Source organism: Lissotriton vulgaris, unplaced genomic scaffold, assembly GCF_964263255.1.
Source record: "Lissotriton vulgaris unplaced genomic scaffold, aLisVul1.2 SCAFFOLD_1932, whole genome shotgun sequence".
Taxonomy (NCBI): Eukaryota; Metazoa; Chordata; class Amphibia; order Caudata; family Salamandridae; genus Lissotriton; species Lissotriton vulgaris.
Window position 1 is genome coordinate 328,828 of NW_028253559.1, and position 13,329 is coordinate 342,156.

General features: G+C 40.3%; 1 protein-coding gene across 1 annotated transcript in view; it reads right to left on the bottom strand.

Moving 5' to 3' along the window:
- LOC147660927 (uncharacterized) overlaps nucleotides 1–9,916 on the bottom strand; it is a 221,563-nt gene extending 211,647 nt beyond the window's left edge. The window contains exon 1 of the mRNA XM_086951419.1: nucleotides 9,780–9,916. Coding sequence (XP_086807545.1) covers nucleotides 9,780–9,879 — 100 coding nt within the window. The 5' untranslated portion in view covers nucleotides 9,880–9,916. The remainder of the gene's footprint in view (nucleotides 1–9,779) is intronic.
- Nucleotides 9,917–13,329: the final 3,413 nt, after the last annotated feature.

Genomic DNA, 13,329 nt, shown 5'->3' on the forward strand with positions numbered 1-13,329 from the left:
AAACTGTTAACATAACATAAGTGAAAATATTAATTTGATATTGTCTAGCGATCTAGCTGGCCCAAGTAGCATATTAGAGGCTTTTGAGTCAATATCTAGCACTGTGCGGGAGGCCCTGTTTGTTCATATGTCCAGGAAAGCAAAACAAGCGGGCTGGTTTGACTCACCATGCACGAAAGCACATACAAATTTAAAAAAGATTCTCCACGCTATCCCGAGAGATCAGGAGGCCATTAGGGTGGCAAGGAGAATGTACAATCTAGCAATTAAGGGGAGAAGAGATAGCCTGAAAAGGGAAACCTGAGAGTCCCTCCATTTGGCTGCTTTAAGTAGGGATAGCAGTGCTTTCTGGAAGGTGGTAAAAGCACATTTTTTGAACCCGGAAGGGGGCCCTTCCATTGAGATTGCCATTTCAGAGGAACAGTGGGTTGAGCACTTTACAGAGGTTTCTAGGTGGATAGATCGGCTTGAAAACGACACCTTATTTATTAATAAATCTTTTAATACTGACCTTAAATTCACCCTAGATGAGGTGGTGACGGCAATCTCCAACACCTGTGGAGGAAAGGCGCCCGGACCAGATGGTATCTCCAGTGATCTCTTTCAATCTAACTTATCTCTTTGGGGCCCAATCATTACGCAAGTAGCGAATGCTAGTCGTTACGTTCCATTTCCAGTAACCTGGACAGAGTCAATTATAGTCCCCATTTTCAAAAAAGGCAACCGCCAAGACCCTAGATGTTACAGGCCCATCTCATTACTCGACTCAATGACAAAAATCCTAGGTTGTGTAATTTTAGTAAGATTCTTTCCGATTTGCAGAATGGCTTTCGCGAAGGAGTGGACACCATTGAGAAGTCTCTTAACCTTGCCTTATTAGTGGGAAAATATGTTCGTGTGAAAAATTGTAACTTGTTTTTAGCTTTTCTAGATTTGACAGCTGCTTTTGATTCGGTACAACATATCAAACTGTGAAAGATTTTAGAAAAGATAGGTGTGGAATGTCAAATTATCCACTTTTTAAGGCCGTTTTATTGTGAAGCTCAAACTAGAGTCTACTTTGATGTTAAGGGTGGGACCACAACTCCAATCCCAATTCGTAGGGGAGCTCGTCAAGGATGCGTCCTCGCACCATTCCTTTTTAATTTGTACATAAATGATCTGGAGGGTGCATTACTTGAGCAAAACTTTGACTTCCCTAAGATTAACGGTCGTCCAATCCCTGCTCTTTTATACGCAGACGATGCGGTTTTAATGTCCAGAACCCAAGTCACTTTACAGAGAGTTTTGAATGGTTTTAACGATTTTATGCAGGATTTAGGACTAACAGTGAACACGTCCAAGACTTATGTTATGAGATGTGGTATGGGGAGGAAAAAATGTCGTGAAATGTTTATTGCGGATCAAAAGCTTGAAACAACAAAATCCTTCTCATATCTGGGTGTCATGTTCCACCAAGAAGATATGTGGGCACAGGCAATAAGATCCAAAACACTTAGTTTTATTAACACTATATCCGCACTCACCCAGTTTTCGAAAAGATTAGGGAAATGACCGCCACTGGAACTTTTACAAATTTATCAGCCAAAATGTATTTCTACTGCAACCTATGGGTCCGGGGTCTTGCAAATATCAACACTTTGCAAGTAGTGAAAAATACATTTTTAAGACGTTTATTGTCTGTACCCTGAACAACACCTGCCTACATTTGTCACGCCGAATTGGGATTAACGTATCTGACTGACATCATTAAACTTGAGCCAGTCTTACTGTGGCATCGTGTATGGACTAAAGAAGAACCCACATTAAATAGAGATATTCTAAAGGACATTTTAAAATTGGAAAACGTTTTAAAGATTCCCTGGATTTATTATGTTTTTAATTTTATGCATAATCTGGGTCATCCTGAGTATTTTACTGACCCTGAATCCCTACAATCAGTAAGCAGGAAGGAATTAAAAAAGAAAGTATTGCGATGCTGGAAATGAGAAGGTTGACGGCTGAAATATTCAAGCCCTTGGTATTGGATAACCAAATGATATTAAGTGTTTTCGAAATACAGCCCTATTTAGCTATAGGTCCATCAGGTATGATCCGTTTTTACTAACAAGATTTCGACTTGGTATATTTCACAGACTCACCAGCTTTCCTAATATTAATAATTGGAGTCATACTTTGATAGCCAGTCCTTGTGATTGCTCATGTCAATCCACCACCCATGTCATCTTTTTTTTTGGTTTTTATTCTGCAATAAGAAAAGTGTGGAACCTACCAATGTTAAAAATGATGGGACTTAGGACTTGTCGACCTGCGTATATTGCACTGCAAACCCTGGATAATGCGGATATGATCTGGAAAGTTGCGATGTTTTTTAAAAGGGCAGTCGCCTACAGGAAGAGCTTAGTGTTTTAATTACCTTTGGATTTTCATGTATGACGGATACTAATGGAGTATATTTTGAAAAACAGGGGGCCCCTACTTAAACTACGTTTGCTAGTTGTAGGGAACTATAAGCATTTATGAAAACAAGAGTGTGACTACACACTCCCACTAGCAGAACTTGAAATTATAAAACTGCCCATATATTGAGTGACAATCAAAGTGACCCTTCTTAATAGTGACTTCAAATAGTTATAGAAAAAGATTTTTCTGTTTGATTAAATTGTTTTTATTTTGATGTTAGATATTTTCTGTTTTCTTTTTGTAAATATATTACATCTCATAAATAGTTCATTGATCAACATACATAGATTCCATACATTAATATATATATACAATGATCAATACAAAAATACACTATACAAAACCAAACACAACAAAACTCAGGTCGATGTAGCATTGAGGTAGGCAAAGCGGTGGAATATAGCAACTACGCACGTTTCGGCCAATAGCCTTCGTCAGGTGACCGTCATTGACAAAGAAACAAAACTTGACATAATACAACGTAAATCTACAAAAGAAAGGGAAATATAAAAGAGAATACATAGCATTATCCATTTTGGTCACTTTGTATTTTGTTATTTATCTACATTGATATATGTATCCACAAGAGAACTCATTGGGTCAGTATGAACAGTACATAATATACCTCTTTGTATCATTTCATACCTATCATCAAGAAACAGCTACATGCATTTGTCAAAGGAATGAAAAAACATAATTCTAATCATCCCTATGTAAGAATTCATAATACATTTGTATCTTATTTATATGCTGTGTTTATATTTACTGTTCGAACATCCATTGATTCTATGGGTTGCGCCTAAAACATTTCCACCTACTTGTTTACATACTTATTCATAGACATATCTTTTGTATCTGACATATGCAAACAAGTGAATCACTTAGCAAAAGTATATTCCAGTTCAGGATGTTCATAGATTATATAGATTGTATCTAAGACAATTCCACCTAATTATTTACATACTCATTCATTCACATATCTTTTTGTGTCCGACTTATGTAAACAAGTGAGTCACTTAACAAGAGTATCCTCTAGTTCAGAATTTGAAAAAAAGAATAAGAAAACGAATAGAAGCAGGACACATTTTGAAAGATGGAAACAGTTTAGTTGAAACATAATGTAGTCCCTTTTAGTACACTAAGTGGTTCGACCTGACCTATGGATTAAGTGAGATAAATATATACTTACTGTTAAGATATATTTATATATTGAAAATCTCAAATGATTATTATTTGGTCTGTTCTGTGCCATAGGGTGGAGAAAGAATTCCGCACTTGTGTGGTGCCTTTTATTTTATCCAATTCAAAAACGGGAAGTATTTTAGACTCTATGGTAGAATTAGAAAAAGAGACGACACTGTTACTGTTCTGTGTAGTGTTATGAATTGGAAGGTTTAGAGGAAGGTATTTTCCTCAAGACATTTTGTTTAAGACAAATTAATTATATTATAAATCTAGCTTTTTTCGTACAGCTGACAGTTTTATAATACTCAAGTTTAACTTGATATTACCATCGAGTCGGTCCTTTATTTTTCTGCCGTTCCAATCAGATGGTATCAATGATATTGGTATAAAAAGGGGAAAGGTTTTTGAGATAAATCAGCAATCACGTCCTATTAGGTAAATACATATACATATAGGTTAGTTAGCTATATTTAACAGGGCTTTCTAGATAGAAATCCTATACTTTATCCATTTAGATTACCTTATTATGGAAATAGTATTTTCACGGTAATATCTTCCTTCTAGAGGAGACCTTCATTTGCGGTTGTGCACAATTCTATAAGAAACCGAACATCGTTTGTTTAATGATGTGAGTTACAAGAGTAAATACAAGTGCACTGTAGTATGTGCTGAAAATACCGAACCATACCCATTGTCTGTTCTTGTAATATGGCGGATAGCCTTCCGATATTCTTTATTGTCATATGAGTTTATCTAAAAAAGGGGATAAACGCAAGGCAATATGTACAATGGGTAAACAAGGGATTGTAGCTACCTAACTTATAGGGCAGTCTCCTACCTAGAGTTCTTACCTTTTTAACGGGAAAGTCTATCCGTGCATACCGCCGGGAGTCCGCAACGATTAGGAAGCACCAACTGACTGGGGTCAGGTTTGTTTATTTATAGCGCGTATAATTCCCGCGGTTTCTCTAATATTGGCTACCGGTGTGTAACTAGTGAAGGCGCCGACTATTGACGTAGATGAACATCGACTCTCCGTGTTTTTAGACAATCGGACAGAAGGGGATGTTTACAAGCTTGAACGCCATGTTGGTAGTGGCGCATTACTCTTAGTGGATGGTCATAAAAACAAATAACGGACTCTAAGGTCTGTGTTAAGGAGCCATATTAGTATTCTGCGTATTATCGGTATTATATATATTCTCACATGTAGTTATATGATCCGTTTGTGACAGATTGAATTACAGATCGTTTACACAATGGATATATTAACCACATAATGGGAAGTGAAAGGGAAAATGTGTATATGAAACCGCAATCACTAATTGAAGAACGAATATGCCAAAGTATACTGTGGAGAATATTAATGAGTCCGAAGGGTTGTGGACAAATTACATTATCGCTTGCTCCCACGGGATTTCCTGATTCAGTCCCGTTTTTACAGTATCCAAAGTGAATATCCAAAACACTTCACGTTTTAGCCTGATTTTATCTATGCATAAACCTTCCTTGGGGATAATTTTCTCTAAAATTACCCACTGGATCTCTTCAGGTTTATGTCCATATTCCAGGTAATGTGTCACTAATGGGGCGTTTAGCTTCTTCGTACGGATCGCTGACTTATGTTCTGTGACTCTTGTATATATTGTACGAGAAGATTCACCTACATATCCTAGTTTGCAGGGACATAAAAGTAGATACACAATATTTTTTGTCTTGCAATTTGTCATGTAGTTTAGTTGTATTGTGATACCGTTGTGCCGAAACTCTTTTGTTTCAAAAGCCTGTGGACAAATTTTACATGTTCTACATTTGTGGTTTCCAATTACTGGGTCCCCAGTAATAATATTGCTTTGGATATTTTGTCTGGGTGGTGGCATACGTGACCTAACAACCAGATCTTTTAGATTTTTGTTTTTGCGAAAAGCAAAGATTGGTTTGGGTATCAAATCTTCCGGTGTCTTGTTTACATTTAGTACATGCCAATTTGAGTAAATAATTTGACGTATTTGGTTATTTAGTAGCGAGTGTCGTGTTACGAATACCAAACTAGTGTCTTGTTTAGTTTTGGTGTTATGTAAAAGATGCTGTCGGTCGTAATATCTCGCTCTTTTACATGACTCTCGTATTAATCTGTGGGGATATTTTCGTTCTTTGAATTTATCTTTTAGAACAGCTGCTCTTTCATCATAATCCGCAAGTCTAGTGCAATTTCTCCGGAGGCGGAGAAATTGACTAAAAGGTATACTGTTTTTTTGTGTGTTGGGATGGAAACTACTGTAGTGAAGAAGGGTATTGCGAGCAGTAGGTTTTATAAAGAGATCTATAATTAACTGGCCTTGAGCATGTTTAATTTCAAGGTCTAGGAACTCGATACTGGTATTGCTGATTTTTTCAGAGAATTTTAGATTTGGATCTGATTGGAACGGCAGAAAAATAAAGGACCGACTCGATGGTAATATCAAGTTAAACTTGAGTATGATAAAACTGTCAGCTGTACGAAAAAAGCTAGATTTATAATATAATTAATTTGTCTTAAACAAAATGTCTTGAGGAAAATACCTTCCTCTAAACCTTTCAATTCATAACACTACACAGAACAGTAACAGTGTCGTCTCTTTTTCTAATTCTACCATAGAGTCTAAAATACTTCCCGTTTTTGGATTGGATAAAATAAAAGGCACCACACAAGTGCGGAATTCTTTCTCCACCCTATGGCACAGAACAGACCAAATAATAATCATTTGAGATTTTCAATATATAAATATATCTTAACAGTAAGTATATATTTATCTCACTTAATCCATAGGTCAGGTCGAACCACTTAGTGTACTAAAAGGGACTACATTATGTTTCAACTAAACTGTTTCCATCTTTCAAAATGTGCCCTGCTTCTATTCGTTTTCTTATTCTTTTTTTCAAATTCTGAACTAGAGGATACTCTTGTTAAGTGACTCACTTGTTTACATAAGTCGGACACAAAAAGATATGTGAATGAATGAGTATGTAAATAATGAACATCCTGAACTGGAATATACTTTTGCTAAGTGATTCACTTGTTTGCATATGTCAGATACAAAAGATATGTCTATGAATAAGTATGTAAACAAGTAGGTGGAAATGTTTTAGGCGCAACCCATAGAATCAATGGATGTTCGAACAGTAAATATAAACACAGGATATAAATAAGATACAAATGTATTATGAATTCTTACATAGGGATGATTAGAATTATGTTTTTTCATTCCTTTGACAAATGCATGTAGCTGTTTCTTGATGATAGGTATGAAATGATACAAAGAGGTATATTATGTACTGTTCATACTGACCCAATGAGTTCTCTTGTGGATACATATATCAATGTAGATAAATAACAAAATACAAAGTGACCAAAATGGATAATGCTATGTATTCTCTTTTATATTTCCCTTTCTTTTGTAGATTTACGTTGTATTATGTCAAGTTTTGTTTCTTTGTCAATGACGGTCACCTGACGAAGGCTATTGGCCGAAACGCGCGTAGTTGCTATATTCCACCGCTTTGCCTACCTCAATGCTACATCGACCGGAGTTTTGTTGTGTTTGGTTTTGTATAGTGTATTTTTGTATTGATCATTGTATATATATATTAATGTATGGAATCTATGTATGTTGATCAATGAACTATTTATGAGAAGTAATATATTTATAAAAAGAAAACAGAAAATATCTAACATCAAAATAAAAACAATTTAATCAAACAGAAAAATCTTTTTCTATAACTATTTGAAGTCACTATTAAGAAGGGTCACTTTGATTGTCACTCAATATATGGGCAGTTTTATAATTTCAAGTTCTGCTAGTGGGAGTGTGTAGTCACACTCTTGTTTTCATGGATACTAATGGAGTTACATTACTTTTATATTGTCATTTTCATTATACTGTTGTATATACTGCTTTTATGATTGCACAATTTTACAATCGAATAAAGCTTCATTTGATTTGATTTGACCTCAACACTGTCTCCGGGAAAATAGCATCTGTCCCTCTTATCTGATAACCATCTAGAATTTATTCTTTAGATAACATTGTATCATCTAAAATAGATGTGCTTCAGCAAGACGTGTCTGCATTACAACATGGTCAGTCCCAACTTAGGTCAATTCTAATGGTGAGCTAGTCAATACAAACATTGCTTTCTGGCCACGTATCTTGGCAGCACATGAACATAACAAATCTGCTCTCACCACACCACCTCTCTGAAAAGCAGAGAACTATAGCATAGAGAAAAGCAAAATACACAATGTTACTCACTCAAAGGCTAGAGAAATTACCTTTAACCATTGCTGAGATAGCATCTTTGGATTAGATCATCAATGGGTATATTCCACATCCGTTCTTGACTTTCATTTTCAGTTGTGCCTACAACTCCATCAAGTGGGCAGATATGAATCATTAGGTGAGGGGTTTATACACGAACAATGGGAGCTTCCTTTTACATTCCGGTGTTGGAATAAGGATAATGACGTTTTTCTCAGTGGCTCTGACTGCAAGAATACTTTAAGTGGGTCCCTAGCATGCAAGGACGTTTCATTACATGAAGCATGCAGTGCATCTGTGATGAACCTGTCTGGCTACTTTAAAGGATCGGAAACAAATGTGGGATCACACTGCTTCAACTCCCAGCAGGTTCGCCCCTAGGCATTGTGGTAAATGCAGTTCGCCAAGTGTGTGTACTTGAAAAGTCTCTCGAGTGTTTCACCAGGTAGGTGCAGGTTAGTGCTGGCCATCTCTAGACACATGTTTCTGGATTGTTATCAGTCATCAGTAGAGATTAGACAATTCGAATGTATGGGGTTGATGAGCAGGCTGCCAAAGTATTCTCAGGTCACCGTACCTCTCCAGGCGTGCAGGTGCCTCTCCACGAGCTCGTCAGCTCAAATGGCTTCAGGGAGCCTTTTAAACAAGAAACAAATGTGGGATCACACTGCTTCACCTCCCAGCAGGTTCGCCCCTAGGCATCGTGGTAAATGCAGTTCGCCAAGTGTGTGTACTTGCAAAGTCTCTCGAGGATTGTGGCAGCTTTCTCAGCAAATCCCAGAAGAATTTCGTTTTAGCTCTACTGATGAAGGATATAATCCAGAAACACATGTGTCTAGAGATTCACAGCACTAACCTTCACTAACTTTGGTGAAACACTCTGCAAAATTTCAAGTAAGCATTTAAATTGAACTGCATTTACCAGGATGCAAAGGGGCGAACTGTGCTGGGAGGTGAAGCAGTGTGCTCCCATACCCCTTCTACTTTAAAGGATCTCCAGTGGCAATAATACATCAGGTTTTCAGATTGCTTTTGAAGGGGAGTTACCTGATGTTGAACAGTTAAGGTTGCTGTGGAATGAAACCAGGGATTGCCTGTGGTGATCGTATCTTCCATTGTTACATGTTACACACAAGTTCAGTTTCTGCCTACCCATGTAGTTAAGAGAGGAAATGCTGTGGCCTTCAAATAATCTTACCTGCCTGCGTTATGTCACCCTGAACTCTGTTGCAAGGCAGATATGCCTCACTTAGTACTGGGAGAACAAGGAGTTTGGTGATGATAACGATGACTGGTGTGGCTTGGCAGTGATCCAATGTTCCACTCCTTTGAAGCTTAATCACAACACAACTGTTCACCTTCCCAAAAATGTATTTGTTCACGATCTGAGTTGACTCAGACACAGTGTAGTCCTGTCCGGCATCACCTACTACCTGCTGCAGGCCGTGTTAACCGATAACCTTGCTGTAAGATCATGCACTGCCCCCCACCAAATTGCTTCAGAATTGCTGGCTGACCCGCTCCAGCACTTACCGGTGTTAAATGGGAGAGTGCATACTGTCCCCTGGTGTTCCTGTTTCTTCTGATTCCTGAAAAGAGAAATGATACACCATTTCCAGTTCAACCAACCGGGCAGCTTAGTCGGGCAGCCTGCACCCTTCCAGAGCACACCGGTAGGTGATAGGGAAAGTATTGAGACTAACTACAATAACTTAGTGCTTAATCATACTCAAAGAGGACAATTAGGTAAACATATTCTCGGAATTTCAGATTTTGCTTAATTACGCATAAAAATCAAGCTTTGCACACACCTAACAGGCTGAATGTAGTTACCTGGAATAAGTTTATCACTGCGACAGTCATAGAGCATTCCTAATCTGAATGGGCGTCCCAGAGCCGGCATTGCAATTGCTGTCTGTTCCGAAATTGACATGGTCTTCTTGCTGTTGGATTTGAACGTAGATTAATCTAAAAATACAAAAACAGTATCAAGTAAAATTCTCCTGATTTCTTTCTTGAGAATGACTCAGCCGCATCTGTAAGGTAACGCCAAGCGGCAGCAATCAATCATCCATTTAGTAGAAAAACATAGCAGCCTAGAATCTTACTGCAGGTAAGGACTGCCAAACACCCACTGTCCAGCTTCAGCATTACTTCTCAGTTCTACTATTCCCTTGCATCAGTCCCCTGTTTTTTAAATTTGTTTTATATTTTAGCCTTTTCACATCCAGCACTTTTTCACTTTTTGGGTAGACCAAGAGTCCCTGAGACCACACTTGGTTGCATATTTACAGCAGAATGGAGAAGCATAGCATTACACACACATTGCTAACACGAGGAGAAATAAAGCATTTCTCCTCGTTTGCCTTTTTAGGACCAGGTTTTCCCTGGTCTTAATTTTAGCGCTGAACCCTTTTTGTTTTATAGGGAGCAGCGTCAAAATCAATGTGTGTTGCGGTGGAATGCCCACCACAACACCCATTGACAACCCTTTTCACTTTAAATACAGCATACAAGCATGGCTTATTTACAAGGTAGGTTAAGCCACATTAAGTGGCTTAAAGTTGCTTTGTAAATAAGGTGAGGCCCCTATCGCCTTCACATATGGCCGAGATACCCGCCGCCCCCTCGCAACACAACCCCAATGATGGGAAACTGGAAACGTTCTGAACTTTTGGAAGGTGGTGAGGGAGTGACCCTCACCGGCCGTATTTATTAAAATATGAAACAAAATTAAAACGTTAAAATAACAGTTTCATTTTAAATGTACAATTTCATATCCGCATTTGATCATTGGCTAACCTTAACATATTCTCTCATACAAAGGTTCACCTAGCCGATCTAACATCCTACAAACTTTAAATTGAAATTGTACATCCTAACGTTTAAGGGCCAACGGCAAGATCATAACCGGTGTCAAGATCCCTAAACCAAACATGTCCCCCTCACTTGTGAGGAGCGACCGCACCGAGGCTTACCTCAAGTGCATTTACCAATTTCCCTTGACTTGACGGGGGCCCCAATAAACTCGACGCCACTTAAAGGTCGTCCGAGGACTCGTGTGAGGTATCTAGAAGGTAGCGTGGACCCCCTCCCAAACCCCACACAACTTACCACATCTGCCGTCGCAGATGTCCTGGCCCCAGGAAATTACCCAGGAGGGGGCTGTAACCCCTCCTACCCAAGGAAGGGGCCTTCGACCGCCTTTCCTTACCTTTCGGCGGCCCATCCTTAAACGGAACCGCCCACCATTGAGGGGCCAATGGCCACCTCCTTCGAGCGCTCCCATCCGTAATGGGTGACGCCCACCCCTAGGGATCTTCCAATTACTGCTCACCGATCATGACCTTACCGCCTACCAAAAATAAATACGACAATTCTAACTAAATAACTAAATGCCTAACTCCTAACGACAGTAACAAATTACGACTTATAAAAGGCATGATTACTGATCAACACTGTTCATTATCGCTTTATTTCGAAAGATCATTCAAATCAATCCATCTTTATTGCAAATTCAAAGTTATCACTTTATCATTAAAAGAACATTCACGTCTATCCAACTTTATTGCATAATTCAACGGCATCGCAATAATCCTTACAACCTGCAAAAAATAGCGTTATAACATCGACTTTATTCCAAACAACTTGCTGTCCTCAGGGGCTGGTGGGTGGGTCAAAAAATGGCTCTTCGTTCCGTCTCGAGCTCACGTGCAGCGAGGAGGTGCAGCTTCAGAGCACAGGAACAAGAGGATGCTTTCTTGGCTTGCTGCTCCTTTTATCCGTCTTCAGGGCGGGAGTAAACCCGCCCCCGCCTGCCCCGGAAGGCGTGGTCGGCCGCGTCCGTGTCTAGGCCAGCCCACTCCAGGGCGGGAAAAAGGCGCGCCCCGGCCACGCCGCTTCGGGCATACCAGCCGAGACTCGCCTCCCGCCCAAGAATGGCTTCCCGGGGGGATCGTGGTACTCTGCCATACGTTCGGGGGGACCGAATGGTCGCCCCTTTCCATATGGCCGAGATACCCGCCACCCCCTCGCAACACAACCCCAATGATGGGAAACTGGAAACGTTCTGAACTTTTGGAAGGTGGTGAGGGAGTGACCCTCACCGGCCGTATTTATTAAAATATGAAACAAAATTAAAACGTTAAAGTAACAGTTTCATTTTAAATGTACAATTTCATATCCGCATTTGATCATTGGCTAACCTTAACATATTCTCTCATACAAAGGTTCACCTAGCCGATCTAACATCCTACAAACTTTAAATTGAAATTGTACATCCTAACGTTTAAGGGCCAACGGCAAGATCATAACCGGTGTCAAGATCCCTAAACCAAACATGTCCCCCTCACTTGTGAGGAGCGACCGCACCGAGGCTTACCTCAAGTGCATTTACCAATTTCCCTTGACTTGACGGGGGCCCCAATAAACTCGACGCCACTTAAAGGTCGTCCGAGGACTCGTGTGAGGTATCTAGAAGGTAGCGTGGACCCCCTCCCAAACCCCACACAACTTACCACATCTGCCGTCGCAGATGTCCTGGCCCCAGGAAATTACCCAGGAGGGGGCTGTAACCCCTCCTACCCAAGGAAGGGGCCTTCGACCGCCTTTCCTTACCTTTCGGCGGCCCATCCTTAAACGGAACCGCCCACCATTGAGGGGCCAATGGCCACCTCCTTCAAGCGCTCCCATCCGTAATGGGTGACGCCCACCCCTAGGGATCTTCCAATTACTGCTCACCGATCATGACCTTACCGCCACAGGCCGGATAGTTGACCGGCTATCCGGACCCCCCACAACAAACTCCTACCTAAAGGTCATGTCATAAAGTCCGCAGCCAAGCTATCAGGTCTCCTATGAGTAACTCATTTCCCACCCGGGACAAATGAACCCCATCCCCCAAATACATACCGTCCCCTTTAATACAACCATGCGGGATCGAGTGCAGTGTATTTGAACGGAACAATCTACTCATTTTATTATTAATTTTCCTAACTGAATGGTTCAGAGCAGAAACCGAAAGAGCACCCCGCCACACTTTTCGTGGGATCATATGGGACCAAGCAATTGTGCACCCTGGAACTCTTCTCGCTAACCAACTTACAGTGGAAAGCATCTCCTCCCGAAGAAGTCGTCTACCAGTGGTCACTAAATCGTTGCCCCCAAGATGTACTATAACTATAGACGGCGGTGACCTCGTCCGCCCTAACAAACCCTCGAAAAATGATCGAAACTGGTCAATACAGAGCCCGCCCTTTCCGTAGAAGGACACACTGTACCCGTATTCCCCAGCCACGTGAATCATGTCACCTGCTTTGAATACGTCCGCGGCACGCCTCACGTATGAGTGGCCCACGACCCACACCTCCTTTTTCACAGCCGG